The sequence below is a fragment of the Melopsittacus undulatus genome, chromosome 9, assembly GCF_012275295.1.
Source record: "Melopsittacus undulatus isolate bMelUnd1 chromosome 9, bMelUnd1.mat.Z, whole genome shotgun sequence".
NCBI classification, from domain to species: Eukaryota; Metazoa; Chordata; class Aves; order Psittaciformes; family Psittaculidae; genus Melopsittacus; species Melopsittacus undulatus.
This window is the reverse complement of record NC_047535.1, coordinates 11,090,096-11,107,284: the sequence shown is the minus strand read 5'-3', so window position 1 is coordinate 11,107,284 and position 17,189 is coordinate 11,090,096. Positions and strand designations below refer to the sequence as shown.

Sequence of the window (17,189 nt, the reverse complement as noted above, 5' to 3'; positions counted from 1 at the left end):
CATTCTTTGGATTTTCCTTCCTAACTCTCCGGGAGTTGGGGGACTTGGTTTAAACCACGACTAAAGTTCTAAAAAAATACCCAAGGAAAAAATACACAACATGGTCACAGCTTGCCATCCAGTAATGTGAATGGAAACTACAAGGCACAACACACCTTTGCCAGAGTGATGCTCTCTGCTTTTCTTCCCCTTCTTCTATTCAGCCACTGAGATATCAGAGGTTGAAAAAGAAGGTGAAAGAGGACTATAGAAAAGGCAAGAAGGATAATCCTATGTTACGTAGTAGGGAAGACCATATTTTCCTATGTCCAGTTTGATTTGTACAGATTTTAAAAGGAGTTTCCTAAGGAACTGACCATGACACTCACAGAAAGTTATAAAGCATGTTGTTCAAAATTATCTTTACCTGTGCAGTTACCACCACTTCTGTCCAACTCGTAGCCCACTTCACACTCACATCGGAAAAGTCCAGGGAGGTTATGACAAGTACCATAGACACAGATGTTTGGAAGTGAGCACTCGTCAATATCTGGTAGAGGAACGGGAGGAGAAAAATATGAGGTTTCCTTCTTTTTAAGATACAGACAGAGAACTGCAAAAAAGGTTCAGCAAATATGGATCTGGAAGCCAACTGCTCCTGCACACAATGTAAGACCAGAAAAAAATAACATGTAAGATTTATGTTTGGAGTCTATTTAGCTTATTAGTGGGCTAATCTGACGAGCAGCAAAATTAAACACATGGCAGGAGATATGCTTTAAAAAAAATGACGTTCATTCTAAATCAGAAGTCATCTGCAGAAAACTGGACAACAGCAAAGGAAGAGCTTGGGCCCAAAGGTGAACTTGATGCCCACCTTCCCATTTCTGCATTTGACAGATCTTAGGTTTGGCTAGCAGAGCTCGCTTTTGTGCCTATTGTCCAAATCATTTCATCTGAGTCAGTATTTACCAAATGCCATATGCACTGCACAAAGAACAGCCATTTGATACAATAAAAAAAAGTATGTGTTTACAAAGGACCTTAAAATACTGCATTTAGTGTACACATCTGAGGAATTTAGGAAAGTCTGTTTTAGCAACAGGAGATAGGCTCTATATAAGCTATTTAAAGTTAGCTAAAAGGTTTGAAAGTAAATTATTTCATGAAACATGAAATCTAATACTGTTTTAGTTTACACAAAAATTCACTCTCATAAATTATTTCTCTTGGTAGAATACTAAAAAAATGCACTTTTCAAGGAGAATAAATCCTATTTATATATTTATAGTGATGTACTTAAGAACTCGATCAAATATTGGTTACTGAGAGTTATTACTATGTCAGATGATATGACTGCTTCTTCTTGACTCACTTAACTGATCAGCATTTTCAACTGAAGATTTCAAATGTTACAATCAAGTGCAATGACTTTAATCATGCTGATAGCATGTTTATTATTTGATTTTTGTGAATCTTTGCATATGCAAAGCTCTTATGAGCTAGTTGCAAACAGTTAACTGACAACTGACTTTCAAAATTGAACAAATGCTCATGGGATTTATTTCTTTTTTTGGTGGACATACAAACTTTCTGTGAAGTTTTCTTTCTTTCCAACTCCGTTTCTACATCTTACAGAAACCCTCAAAGCACGTTCACTGTATTAGCTGACAAATCAGTCCTTTTCAGCTTCATATATGTCAAGGCAAAGTAACAACTTTTTCTGTTCAACTATTATGAATAAAATGAAGAATTGGGTACAAATGATCAAGATGAAATGGCAGCTGACAGTGCTACTTGGATCACCCACAAATAACACCCCATAAAATAGGCTCCAAAAAGCTGTACTTTATATATACAGTAGGTATATGAACACCTAGAGGCCCATAATAAAATGAAAAAAAACAAATACTATTGACAATTTTCATGGAGCTCTCAATACAAGCACAACTGCAACCAATTGTAAGATTTTTCAAACATAAAATACAATTAAGGCAGAATTTGCTGAGTGTTGTTTAAAGCTTACAGAGAATTACCTTCACATGCTTTCCCATCTGGACTTGGCAAAAATCCCATATCACATTCACAGCGATATCCTCCAGGGGCATTGAGACACTGCCCATTTTCACAGAGATTCAAGTTTTCTGAGCATTCATCAAGGTCTGTAAAGGGAAGAGAAGTTGCAGATTTTCAGTAAATTAACCTTCTCACCAACATTTGCTTCAGCTGAAGCATGCAGTGTTCCAAGGATTTTAATTATTCCATTAGCCTTGAACACTTGTAGAAGACACTGCAATTTAGTTATGTGCAAAGGCTACTACATGTAACAGCTTGGTATATTTCTGACATGCTGAATATACTGCTCCTAATCAAAAGGAAAACTGGAGAGATGCACAGACTCCTAAAGTAGCTACAGTTAATAACAACTGGAGGCAGTACACAGGGTCAAATTTAGACTCAGAGTAAGCATGTGAATTTTATTATAGTTATTGTTTCTATTACAGCAAAGCCTAGAGGCAGCAACTGAAAAAAGAGGTTTACTGTGAAATGACCAAACATACGGTAATAGGTGGTCTCCATGCCAAACATACGAAACACTGACAAGTGGCACTGAGGTGAAAATAACTTGATTAAAATTAAACTGCAGGTTAACAGCTGATGAGAAAACCAACTTTGCTACTGGGCTACACTGCCCTTCAGATATATTATGGCTCTTACTCTCCAGCTGAAGTTCTATACATCACAAAAACACCCTACTTTTTGCAACAAAATCTGGCTCTCACAGAATCTCACAAGCTTATAAAAGTCCATGGCTAGCAAATCAAAGGTAGCACCTACCAGGGGAATGCTGCAGAGGGCTTACAGAACACTCATGTGCTCCAGTTTGAGTCCCAGCCATCTCTTGAATCCATTAACAATTAAGTATCCAGATTAAAAACAAAACAAAAAAAAAATCTACTCTGCAAGCACTCTATTTGAAAGATGTAGTTTAGACTCCTGGAAATCATCATATGGGAACTTGACAAAGAGCACTGGGCTATGAAGGCCACTAAGGAAGCTGAATCAGAGAATTAAACAGAATCCCAGAGTCCATTTATAACGTGGAATGATTCAAATTCAGCCTTAAAGCTGCTAAGCCAGATTCTCGGATGCCATAAAAACCTGCTGTAGTTGACAGAGTGCTGCTGATTGGCACCAGCTGAAAACCTGGCCCACCAGCTGTCTATCAGAGCTTTATACCAAACAGGGTCACTCTCATGTAGCATCACTAGCAACACTGATGTCCTTAATGTAGTATCAGGGTTCTTGATGACTAAGTTTACATGAGCTAATCTGATTTAGAAAGCAAAAGACTGTAGTGTGGGTGGGAAATGTCTCTATAGCAATGTTTTATAATCACATTTACTGTCTATAAAATGAGGTTTCAGAAACAGCTGCTACCATCATCCTAAATGCCAGCACTGCATCCTGACACTGTCTCTCAGGATGATGCAGTAAAAGAGGACCCACACCGCACACTCACTTGTGGAAAGAACAAATATTTTTAGGCAGTTTTATGAAGCAATTTTAATGCATGTTCCCTATTATTTAAATATTAAGGTGGGTAGCCAATGGACTCCTCTACTAAGTAACCAAATTATATGACTCCAACTAAAGAAGAGGCTCAAGGAAAACTTGCACTTTATCAACTGAAAAAAGTAATGGCTTTAGACTAGGTATAATACACAGTATCTCTTCCAACTTGTGGCAACTTAGGTGAAGTAAGATAATGGAAGATGACACACTAAGAGAATAATTTCAAATGCTTAAAAGCTGTTTTCGTGTATTGAACTGTAGACTAACTTATGTTGCAAGGGACCACCAGAGGTCATCCAGTGTTCCTAAGAAAACTCACCTGTACAAGTGAAGCCATCCCCAGTATAACCTTCTTTACACAGACAGCGGTAAGACCCCATTGTATTCTTGCAGTCAGCATGTGGGCTGCACATGTGGGTTCCATTGGAGCACTCATCCAGATCTTTAAAATAATAAAATTTTAAAAGAAAAAAAAAAGCAGCATTAGTTAAAAAAAACACATAATGAACACAAACTTTAACTAGCGTATGGCTCACAGGTGGTCTACTTTAAATAATCTTTCATAATAAAACCTACACATATGTAGGGTCACCTGAGTGGAAAAGTGGGTACAGCTTATTTGCAGCCCAACAAGGTAACTGTGAAGGAGGAAGCTACAGGGCACTCTCAAAACTAAGACCTGTATCTTGTTTCCATGGGGAGCACCAAGAGACCTCTCATTGTCTCCCATCAGCTGCCCTCAAAGACACAGTTGTCTCCCTCCTTGATCCAATCTGTTTCACCAGCTCACATGCCAAACATAAGACAATGCTGATTTCACAGCTAACATGGCAGAGAATTTGTCCTCCAACAGATTGTGTCAAATCGACATTAACAGCCTTCATAACCATTTGCCTTCTCAATTTATAGGTGTGGTATTGTTTTTTTCAGAATTGGCAGGACCCAGTCTTGGTCTAACCTTACAAATAAATACAAATGCATATGACTCTCACCTGTGCACTTGATGCCATTTCCAATCCAGCCAGGGCTGCAGCTACATTTGAAGCTTCCTGCGGTATTTGTACATATGGCATGTCTATCGCAGTTATGGGCTCCAATTTCACACTCATTGATATCTGTAAAAACAGAAAGATGTTTGAAGAGCTCATGGATCAAACTTTCTCATAACCATCTGATACTGGAATTTCCCAAGAAAGACACTGCGAACATGAAAGCAAGTCTGAATTTCATTAGAACATGACATTTAAAAATGAAGCAGAAGAGAAATAAAAACTCAGCAACAAAAAGCAAAGAAGCATGTAGCATATTTCAAACACATCCTGCCCTACTATCTATTTTTCTGATGGGCATATAAATCAGTGCTTCTGCAGTTAACTCCAAAGCCTGGTAACTTTTATATTCAAGGAGAAAAAGAGTAAATCAGGTTTTCCTTCTTTTTCTAACTGGTGAGCTCAGAAAGAATGTGAGGCCACAGCCTTTGGGAATAAGAGGACTAGCATTCATAAAGATTACCACTGCAGGTGTTCAGCATCCTGGGATGTGTTTGTCAAGCAGCTTTGCAATAGGTTGTGGCTCAAATTTGCTGAGTAAGTGGTGTGAAGACCAGTGCTCCTCTGACAACAGAAAGATACCAGTACAATGTACTGGCTTGCATCTTGACCATACTTTAACATGACCGAAGGAAAGAAGACAGGTTTTCCATCTGTCCATCCTGGAGTCCACAGAGAGTGACTTGGCTCAGCATCACCTGCAAACTCCTGCTTGGATTATCTCTAGGTACTTAACAAAGCCAGGTTCTGTTTTGCCAGAGACTCTGTGGAAGGTAGAGGATAGAGCTGTACCATTGTATTTATGTGACGGCTGACAAACACGAAGTTAATCAGGTATGCAGTTTATTAAGAACTCAGGAAACCTAATACAGTGGAAAAAAGTCAGCATCCTTGGAGACACCAGGCAGCAAGTCATCTAATCTTCAACGTATGAATTGGTGCCAGCACATTCTATTTCAGTACTTGCTATTTTCACCCTGTTTTCATTCTTGGGCATTCTCTGGCAATGTCAAAATATATAGACAAAATCCCTCCAACCTGAGCTCCATTCTTCCTTGTCACAAAACAGTATTAATGTCCCATATAAGTACTTGAATAAACTCGAAGGCAAAGTTTTCAGAAATTATACTGGTAACTAAAACAAAATTAGCAGGAATTTTCTTAGACATCTGAGCTATGGATTTCACAGTGTTTTCTACAACCAAACTCTTTCTAACTGTGCGTTACTTCTGTGCAGGATATAAATTATCTAGAATTCACATCAAACCACATAATATTTATATCATCTTTTTCAGCCCTTCCAGGTGCCTTTGCTGCTGTAGCAAGCAGGAACATCTCATTACCTAAAACAGCTGATGGAAAGGGGAAACGGGCTCACAAACTCTGTGTGATTCCATAGATGAAAACCCAGCTCAGACCCTTCTTGAGAAGATGATTAAGAAAAGTCATCAACCATTAAGCAAGTAACAACCTTTGGGGTTCTCAGCCCCAAAACCATAGATTCCAGTTTCCATACTATTGCACCTAAAAGCAATTAGCTGTTTAAAGAGGGCAAGAAAGTAGAGACATAGATGAAAGAGTCAAGGTCCATCTTAACTGTATCTTTCATAACTCTTTCTTAGGTTTTCTGTCCTCCCTTCTTCAGATAAAAAGCTCAGAGTCCTTTCTCCATGCCCTGTACATATATTTTGTCTTTTCACAAAGGCTACATGTGACTCTGCGAAGCAGACAACATCCATCTGTCATCTTACAATAAAAAACTCAAATCCAGAAATTACCCAAACCCCCTGTTGGTTTGGGGTTTGGGATTTTTTCGTTGGTTGGTTTTGTGCTTGTTGGGTTGGGATTTCTTGTTTTGTTTTGTGGTGGTGGATTTTTTTAAAGTCTGTATAGCGGAATTGCATCAAAATCTTATTTTTCTGGTTTTCTTTCTAAATGAGGCATTGCTCTGAATTAAAACCCCAGACATGAGTATTCCCATGTTCTGAATGCTGATGTCTAGATAGAGATCTAAATCTGGCAGCTGGAATCGACTATTTATGAATGTTGACTGCACCAACAAGCTTGAAAGCATGCAAATGGACACTTATTTCTTAAAACTTGAAAAAAGGATCAGGAACAGACAATCTCAGATCATATTTGCCTTTAGCATGTGCAAAATCTCATATGAAGATAACATCACCCTAAACAGGAAACTAGTGTCTGTCAAAACTCTTTAGGGTGGTCAGAAAAAAAACAACTCGTTTTGGCTTGGACTGAAGGGAAAGACTAGGTGGAATTTCAAGAGGTCAGCTACAGTATACATTGACATAAAAAAGCTGAGGCAAACACTCTGTATTTTAACCTTTACGTGATTTTATCCCCAAACTGTGAAACCACTGCTAACATTAAGACTGCACTGTATTTGATTATTTGATGCTTTGAAACGTACAATCACATGCTTCCTTATACCCTGCTGAGCACAAGGAAACACCACAAAAAACATCATCAGTGGAGAAACTGCTGCCAAGCGTTTTTTTTAAACCACCAGCAAACACAAACAGAAACTTGCATGCAACAGCTACACCACAGTGAAGTCATGCTCAGGCTCCAGTTTCAGGCAATCAAACCCAAATTCTCAACTCTACACAAAGTGACTGTGGATTCCAACCCATTCCAGCTCACACTGACCCACTAACACTGCTCCTGAGAGCTCCCACTAACATCTCCCAGTGCAACAGCAGCATTTGTTCCTCTATCAGCTATTTCACACACACACAGTAAAAAGCTCGGAATCTTCTGCAGGATGAAATTTGCAAGCACAAATCCATATCCAAAAACACAGGTATTTATAATGGGATCAACTTTCTCAGATATCATCCACTGAACTGCTATTCCACTTGCTTTGAACAAAATCCTGAAATCCTCTTCAGCTTTTCATGAAAAAAATTCAATAGATTTAAATGCTTTTTGACTGGGTAAAGATCAAATAGGGAATGCAATGTATATATTCTAATACCATCTACCTCTACAGGGACATCAGAGGGCTTATTTCATTGATGCATGGAAAGTTTTTCAGATACTTAAATGAAAGCCGATTGAGGCATATAAAATACTATCACTGGCTTCATCCCAGATTTTACTTATTTTCAAAGCTATCTGTGTTTAACTTAGATGTTATTTTGCTATAATTCCTATTCTCTCCTTTCATTGCACAGCTGAGTTATAAGCCTAAATTTATTGCACTACAATTATTTCCAAGGCAAAAGAGATCTCAGACCAAACATAGTCCTGTGTAAACGGGGCAGTAAAATCAATGGAATTTATGCCTGCTTATACTGGAGCTTAATATGAATTTATGTTGCCATAAGTGTTGAATTATGGCTTCACAGAATGAAACAGAAAAGGGAAGTTGAGCTCTGTAGGGGAAAAAATTAACTCAATATAAATATCTCTAATAAAAGCAAGAGTCCAGATTGTGCTGTCTGTACATCGCAGTACAAGCAGGACTACACTCTTCAAACACTCCAACGATTTTTATATAATTGCTTGAAGACAAAGGCATTACTCGGTCTGAGTAAAGGTATCATGACCCAAAAAAGCACACAGGAGGACACAGGGTCTCACACAATGATGGCCTATTCCCATTGACTTCAGGGGGATTTTCACTGAAGAGCAGAAGAGTGAGTCACTGATTTATATCAGCATTTTCCTTCTGCCTCCAGTATGAGGCTGTGACAAGCCAAGGAAAATAAAGACATTCCAATGAGAGACTGACACTGCATCCTCAGCAGTCCCATTGTGCCCTGGTCCTGCTGCACATGTTCTCAGCTTTGTAATTGCACAACTCCCATTAATACTAAGGGAGTTGTCTGCCTACAACAGATGAGAAAATGCATGATAAATAATATGCAGATCTGACATCATAATAATCCCAAGCACTCTGGGGGAAAAAGCCTGTCAGTCACCCTATTTTGCTGGCTCCTTCAGTTCTCTTCTCTGGACAAATATTTTTTCCCTCAAGCCTTTGGCAATTTATAAAGCATCTCTCCCATTAATGACAGAGGCATGAATTGTTAGGGCTGTGGATGTGCAGCAAAAATACACAACACATATACCTGTCATGTTGGCACTATGCTTGCAAACATGGCAACCAAAGGAAAGAAATGGCTAGCCAGTATCTGCACAGCACATCGCTATATGGTCTGGAAGTGGATTAAACTCAGTCAAAAGAGCAGCATGGGGATAAATTGCTGTATTCTCACCTATACTCTGGAAACACCCAAGTCATTCTTCTGCATTCAAACAGAATGAGAGTGAAGACTAAGCCATGAAAATTCACATGTTCATCACGAGGCATGAAATCCTCCGGGTACTCTGTGTACCATTTACATTTTCTGAGGATTTCATTTGGGCTTCAGTAGTCTATAAGGATCCTCAGCAAAGTGTGAATTTAATTCAGACTCTGCCTATAAATCAGTAGTTTTGTCAGGAATTATACAAATTCCTTAAGCATTTTCTGACTTTAATTTTTCTTGGCCCTCTTTGCATATTTGTGCATTTTATCACACTGACGTTTCACTGGTATTTCAAGCCTGGGCCCAATTCCCACAGGGCCAGTCGTCTGGTGGAAGTCACAAGGCATTTCCTCCTCCTGGGTTGCTGCCCATGTAATCAGGTAGGTATAAAGGAAGGCTTTCCAGAGGGAGAAGGCTGTGAATTTTAACTTAGCACTCACACAAGTATAGAAATATATGAGAGAATTACCCTATTGTGATCTTTAAACCTGTAAAATTGTCTTCTCCCTTGGAATCACTGTTGGATTTTATTCAGCACTGTAAGCATCTCTTGGAGTTTCACATGAGGCCATTCTGTTGTTGCCTGCTACCCCTCCTTATGTCATCAGCACACTGGGGCACAGCATGTTATTGCTGGACAGGTGCCTACTCACAATACGCTCCTTCTGTAATACCCCATTTGGCGGGCAGCATCTTAATATTATTATCTTCTGGTATTTGGCCTGACATAGCTAGCTCCCATATGCATAAGGGGAAATGTATTTGTTTCACTGATACCAGAACTCTCTTGTGCCATCAAGACTGAAACACAATGTGTTATTAATGGCCAGAGGCCAAAAGGCAGAGGAGAGAGGCAAGCACATTATACAAGCCACAAGATGTTACAGACTTATTTCTGAGGGCAAATGATAGGGCTCACCTTTTCCTTTCACAGTATCAGGTCTCCTTCTTATAACTGTGTTATTGTCAGCCATGCAAGCCTGCAGTGTGCACTCACTCCTCCTTTATTGACTATCATCATCATTACTTGATGACAGTAAGTAATGTTCAAGATCAAACTCTCTAACCTCTCACCCCACACAAAGGCTGCAGCTGAATATCTTCCACTAGTCTTTCTCCAAACAGCAGCAGCACGGCCCTCGCAGAGTCAGAGCCCAGTCTCAGCCCTCCAACTCCCTCAGCCTGCTGTGCAGAAATCCAGCTGACTTTTCAAGCACATTTATTTTTGATCTGAGAATCATCTTGGGCAGCTTCAGTCCCCAAGTCCTTCTTGTTCAGTTTGACATTGTGAAAAGTGCCCTAAGCCAGTGAAAGCACAGCTTCAACAGCAGCAAACAGCAGGTCTGCACATACAGCCGTAACTGGCAAGGATGGATAGGAAAGAGTCAGAGAAGATCTTGTTCCTCTGTGAGAATACAAGAGCAAGTAAATCTAAGGCTCAGCATCAACAGTGAAATATTACAAATTTACAGGCAATACTCCAGAGTGGTGATGAATCACTAAATAAAAATGCAAGTGCCAATACAGGATTTCATCTCTGCACAAGTACACATATATTTTATTGACAGCAAAAGCAAAGATATTTGTCATAAAGCTGAGGAATCTGTAACTAGGAAGATTTGCAGTCTTCTCTCTAGTGGCCAAGTACCACTGCCTGCCTAGACAAATCTCAACAGAACTGCTCTAAGTCAGTCTTGCCACAGCGTGCCTTGTGAATGGAAATGAAACCATTTGTAGCACATTGTCTAGGAAACCTGCATCTGCAACATATGGTTTTGCATCATTTTTTAAAAATTATATTTTTGTTACTAAAATCTGTCCACATTCTTACTGAGAATCAAGAAGGCAACTAACATCTGTGTGGGATGGGAATGTAAGTCAGTGGGTGGAATCTGAGTACTGTCAAATAATTGGGGAAAAACCATGTTTATTTGTTAAAATGGAAACAATCAGTAATGACAAGGGAGCTGAAATATTTAGACAAAACTGTAATGGAACCCAGAGGACGTTATTTAGTTGTTCTCATGAAACAGAGAACCTCCCATTGAAAACATTGTACACATTTTTGTAATTTTTTTTTCTCGGGAGTTCCTAAAAACTGTTGATGCTTCTGATCAGGCTTTAAGACAGGAATTGAATCCTGGGGTCAAGGTGCTGTTGGAAAAGTCCATCAAGAAGTCCTGAAGGCTGATTGCCTGGTCTGCAATACCCAAGCATGGGAACTTCAGCTCTACTCTAACACTGTGCAAATATTTGGTGGGGAATTCAAAAGTCTCCACCAGTAAATCACACCCTTTAAAAACGAGAATGCAAGAATTTGCACACTGTAGTCACAAAGGGATCCATATCTACAGAGTTTCTCCAGCATTAAACCAGCACAGAAAGTTCCTGCTCTGCTTCTTCTCTTTTCTTATTTAAATAGAAAAGATTTTGGTGCTCTGAGTATGTGATCCCATCTGAGCTGCATCATCATAACTGATACTTCACAGTTTTGTCTTAGACCACTCACCTCTTTCATGTTACTGAGCCCTCTACAGCACCTGTTTTAATTAAGGTGTCCTGGTGGTTTTCCTGGGGAGTACCATCCTCCCTGTGATACCAGCATAAAGCCAAAAGCAACAGAGGATGTTCTGAAGTAAAGATAAAGATATGAGGTGGTGGGAAGAGCCCACATGGGATAGACACTGGGCTTGGCTGGGACTAAGAGGGAGGGATTTCCTTGTCTCTTCTTTAACAAGAGAGTATTGCTTGGGACATTTGCCACTACTCTGCATTATATAATGCCAAAAGGGTGGCTATTTCCAGGCACTTCTCCAGAATCTATATCTCAGATTCCTTCCCTACCTCCATGACTGTTCTCTGTCTTTCACCCTCTACTAGTTGCTTCATCTTCCTTCACTGCTCCTTAGCTGTGCCATGTGTAACTGATCAGTACAAGGGTTTTCAGGTCTAGAGTACTGAAGATCTTCATATAATTTAGCACAGAAACAAAATGTTGAAATGTTGGTCTACAGGGTACAATTAGGGATTTCTTGGATTTAGATCAGTTCATATGTAAGTCGATGGCAGCTGTTACTAATGCACAAATATTCGTCCATGGTCTGATATGCAAAGTACAACTCCAGCTCTCAGACTGTTCTAAGAGAGCTGTAAAAAAACAGCTTAATGTGTTTGGGGCACTTACAGAAGTATATTATTAACTCTACAATAAGGACAGACTAGGAATAAAAGTCTGTCTCAAAGACGTTGCCAGAAAAACGTTTACTCTAAGTCTACACTAAAAATTATATTAAACATATGTTTGCCTTCATATTTGGGCAAAGCCTCAGACTCTCAACACCTTGGCTAGAGAAACCTGTACTAGGATTGTTAATATCATGCCCTCGGAGCCTGTATATTTGAATCTCATTTCTGTTTGCTGGCAATACATGAAATAATGCAAATTCTGAATCTGCTGATATAATGTGGTTGAGTATGTCTATTGTTGCCACTTTGCAAAAACTGAAAATATATTTTAGCATCTATTCCAAGCCACCTGTTTGCCAAAATAATGCTTGGAACAGATATCTGTTACTTGCATGTGTAGTGTACAATTAACTAATCCAAATGCACTGAGGTCCGCAGGAGCCTGTCAAGTTACAGCAATTGCATTTTCTGTTCTTTTAAACCAACAACAATACAGTAATAAACCCAAGCCACTGATGTTCCGCAGAATGCAAGCTCAGCAAATTTGGATAAGAGATACAATATTTAGCACAACTAATTGGAAAGCAGCACAGTGAGAGGAGCTTTTGAACACTAGAGGGGAAAAAAAAGCAGGCAGACTCAGAAGTTTAACTAAAAGTTACTAACTAAAAACATACCTGTGCAACCAGTTGTGCCTTTCTTGCCCGAATATCCCATATCACAATGACAGATAAATGAGCCCTTCGTATTTTCACAGGTTCCACTCAGACAGATGTTTGGATGCAGATCACACTCGTTAACATCTGAAAAAAAATTAATTAAGATTCATTAAAGAAAATTCTTAAAAAGTAGCTGATGAAATCTCGAGCTATAATGTTCTGATACAAAATTGGGTCTACGTATGCAAAAAGAAAATTGCTGAGGTAAGTTATTCCATACCTAGCATATATTTTGAGATCTGGTTTAACACAGTTACCATATCTGTATCAATATACATATATTAATATTTCCATTGCATGATCTGCCTTTCTGCAAACACTTCCTTTCTGCAAGCACTCTTTCAGCTGAGCTGCATAAAAACCTCACTGGAAGAGGACCCAAAGATACAATACTACAGATCATCATGTTTACATCCCAATCTATAGGAATATACAGAGATTACATCTGCATTTGATAAACACAGCTTGTACAATGGGGCTGGTTCTATGGTCAGGTGGCCAAAATAAGGGCATAAGTTCAATACTCTTTAAATATCACTGTGTGCCTACTTAGAAATAGTGCCTTAATAAATAATTTTTCCCTAGTTAATGCAGTTTGGAATACATGTACTTTCACTCACCTATGCAAGTCTTCATGTCTTCAGATGCCATGAATCCATCATAGCAAAGACACCTGTATTCTCCTGGGATGTTTGTACACTGGCCTCCATCACAGATGTTAGGATTGTCTTCACACTCATCAATATCTACAGGTAAAAATCAGATTAAAATATGCTCACTTTATTCAGTGCAACTAACCATAATCATGGCAAGTAAGCATTTCAATGCTCTGGTAAGTACAATGAGGACTGAATCCTTGCAAGTAACTGAATGGTACATTGCAGAATTGTCCTGACAAGTGAGCTCCTCATCTCCAGCTGAAGTCAGTCGCAAACATTCCCTCTGACAGGTATCAACTTTGTAGGTAAAAAAGTCATTGACATAGAAAAAAAATGCCCAACAACATAACAGAAAACCACATGGTCACACACAACTGGAAATTCTTGGATACAATCCATCATTGTTGAAGTCAATGGAAGCTCTGAACTCAAATTCAGTGACAAAAATGTCAGACTTTAGAGAGTTTAAAAAAGTCATCATACATGTAGAATACCTCCACAGGTCTCCAGATGTGACAGACCGGAAACACAGAGTTAAACTCATGATGGGAATACTATTTCACTGAGACATTTTATGGGTTTTTTTTTTTTAGCATTACAACTGACTAGCCCAGCCAGCCATAGAGTTATATCCTCTAGCATGAAAGTTGTTTTCTCAGTTCGTGAAATTAGCCATCACTAATTGGGGTCAAGCTGCAGAAGCAGATACTTTATAATATTAAAGCAGCCATGCTAAGATCTGATTTTTTTTCAGAGTTCCTGAGGTTCTATTAGTGTTCCTTCTAAAACTCCCTAGAACTGACCTGTGTCAGCACCAGCATAGACCAGCCGGAACAAGAATCAGAAACTCTGCCTAGTGATATCATGGGAAAAAAGCAGCACAAAAAGGACAAGATTCAGGAACCCTCTCCAAGAGAGTGTAACTCATTAGCATACTGGTCTGTTGTGGATTGCAGTAATTATGCAGCTGCAGAAGATAAACTCACTTTAATTCAAAATATTGTGTTCATTATTCTTCTGTATTTCTAGCAGCTAGTGCTTGTGTGGACAACACAGCTTCTGCAAGGAAAAAGGCTGACCAGTCCCTGTTGATCTTAACAAACAAATAATGTTGGCATGGACATTAGCCTGAAGATGTTAATTTGGAAGAGAATTTGAATTAACATGCAAAAGTAAGCTCTAGAAATGGGGATAATAATGACAGAAATAAAGAACTTTATTTACTAACCTGCCACTGTACTGATTTCACAGCTGGGGAAAAATCAGCTGACAAAGAACCTGTTGTTTCTCCTAATTGAGCTGATTATTTATGCATAACCTCACCAATTCAAACCTGACCTACAACTGAACTGAACGACACTCTTACCAGTTCAATTATCAAGAAATATATTTTGTAATGGGTTCCAGCTCTGTGTGATGTTAAAGATAAAAGACATGTTCACACAACTGAAAAATAGGTGTTTCACTTACTCAGGTCACAGTGCTACTGTATTCTGTACCATGCACAAACATCTAACACAGTAAAACCAGATATTCAGTGAAATGAGTAGAAAATGCCACAAAATACAAATTTTTCCTGTTTTCAGTCAGTTTAGGCAGAGACAAAATTTCAGCATGTGGATTTTGAATATAATATTTTATATTTTTATTTGACCTGTTCAGGTCTATAAATATTTACAAATTCTAAATGTGAGCTCTATTAATTTAGTACAGAAAACTCCATTTGTCCAACTATAAAGGCAATTCTATTCCAAGAGATAACCCTCTTACATTTCTCATGCTCTTCAAGGAGCTCTTTGATGGAACTGGCAAACAGCTGGCAAACATTCACATGCCTCAGCAGGCCAGTGGTTGTACAGCAAGAAATCAGAGAAGAATAGGGTAGAATTATCTTTCCAGTAACCTATGTGGAAATCACCAAGTACAATTCACTTACTGGGATTATGACTCCCAGACTCCCAAAGGAGAATACCCGTTACAGAGCTCTGAACATTTTCTCACATTTCTAAAGTTTTCTTAGCTGTTTCTTAAGAACGATTCATACTATTCAAACTTCAGTTTGTCTGAAAGTCAGTTTTGAAGTAATGCAGCACACTTACATTTGACAAAACAAAGAATTATAAACAGGAATTTCTAGCTTGCTTAAGAGCAGATACCACACAACCACAGAACAGGGCAATCTCCTCCTTTTCTATAGCATTTGTCTATTCTCTCTCCAATATAACCATACAGCAGCACACATGCAGAGAGTATTTTGGCTTCTGTTTATGATGATTCTTTCCATTGACTTAAACACATTTTGGATTTTGATTCGATGTAATACTTTAAGGGACAAAATTTATCTCCTACTGAAAAAAAATTACAGCTTTTCATTATGAAACTCAGGATTGACCTATAAACTTTCTGCAATTATGATGAATCAATCCCCTTCAAAGCAATTCAGTCTGCAGTTGTTCATTTCTGGTACTTTGGAGATGCTTACTTTAGGAAAACAACTTCACTTGCTATGCAAACAGCAAACTGCTGTTTGTTTGGGGTTTTTTTTTTGTTTCCTTGTTTTTACAGTATATTTGTTATAAAAACTTTAATCTTAAAAAGAAGGTTCATTTTTAAACTACTGAAATAAACCCTTCCAGTGAAAAAGTTCCCCAAAGCTCCCTTACCAGTGCATGTCCTGTGGTCTGGCATGAGTGCAAAGCCTTGTTTGCAGCTACATTCATAGCTGCCCTCCGAGTTTGTACAGAAGTTCTCACAGCCACCATTCATTATGCTGCACTCATCAATATCTAAAAAGGAGAAAATTACAGTTAAAATGCACAATATCTTCTACTTTAAAGCATGTTTCAAGGACACACTTTGAGTCAGCGTCCTGGTTTCAGCTGTAAGAGTTATTTTTCTTCCTAATAGCTAATGCAGTGCTGTGTTTCAGCTTTAGTCCCTGAACAGTGATGATAACACGATGATGTTTTAGCTGTTGCTAAGTAATGCTTACTCTGAACAAGGACTTTTCAGTCTCATACTCTGCCAAGTCAGGAGGGACACAAGAAGTGGGGAGGAAGCAGACAGGACACCTGACCTAAAGTAGCCAAAGGCACATTCCATACCACAGCACATCATGCCCAGTATAGAAACTGGGGGGAGTCACTCAGAAGGGACTGATCACTGCTCAGGCTGGGCTGGATATCTGTCAGTGGGTGGTGAGAAATTGTATTGTGCATCACTTCGAGCTTTCATTTCTTCTCTTGTTGTTTCCTATTATCTTTATTATTGGTATTCTTTCTATTATCTCTATATTTTACTTTATTTTAGTTATTAAATTTTTAAATTGTTCTTATTGTTCTTCTCTCAACCCGTGGGATTTACATTCTTTCGATTCTCCTCCCCATCCCACCTGGATGGGGGCAGGGAACCGGAGGGGTGAGTGAATGGCTGCATGGTGCTGAGTTACTAGCTGGACTTAAACCATGACAGTTGGCTTTCCAGAACAGCATAAACCCAGAATGTACGCTCAATATCTGCACACTCCATGAACATTCAAGTGTTTGCAAATACAGGTATTGGGATGGATTTTAGGCAAACCAGCAAGGGAAAGAGACGGTGTTAGCTGACTGCAAAGAAATACTTCGCACTTCTTTTTCTGTATATAAAAAATACCACTGTTGGGTGACCAAAGTACCATGGAGGCAGCAAAGTTTTTATAAGGATCAAGGGAAAAAAATATCTACTAAGCAGAATTAAAGCCAG

General features: G+C 38.9%; 1 protein-coding gene across 1 annotated transcript in view; it reads right to left on the bottom strand.

The window, feature by feature from the left end:
- Positions 1-17,189, bottom strand: part of FBN1 (fibrillin 1) — a 152,299-nt gene that overhangs the window by 37,181 nt on the left and 97,929 nt on the right. Inside the window, exons 29-35 of the mRNA XM_034066265.1 lie at positions 16,109-16,231; positions 13,407-13,532; positions 12,745-12,870; positions 4,548-4,670; positions 3,875-3,997; positions 2,016-2,141; positions 407-529 (exon numbers count right to left, since the gene is read on the bottom strand). Of these exons, the coding sequence (XP_033922156.1) occupies positions 407-529; positions 2,016-2,141; positions 3,875-3,997; positions 4,548-4,670; positions 12,745-12,870; positions 13,407-13,532; positions 16,109-16,231 (870 nt within the window). The remainder of the gene's footprint in view (positions 1-406; positions 530-2,015; positions 2,142-3,874; positions 3,998-4,547; positions 4,671-12,744; positions 12,871-13,406; positions 13,533-16,108; positions 16,232-17,189) is intronic.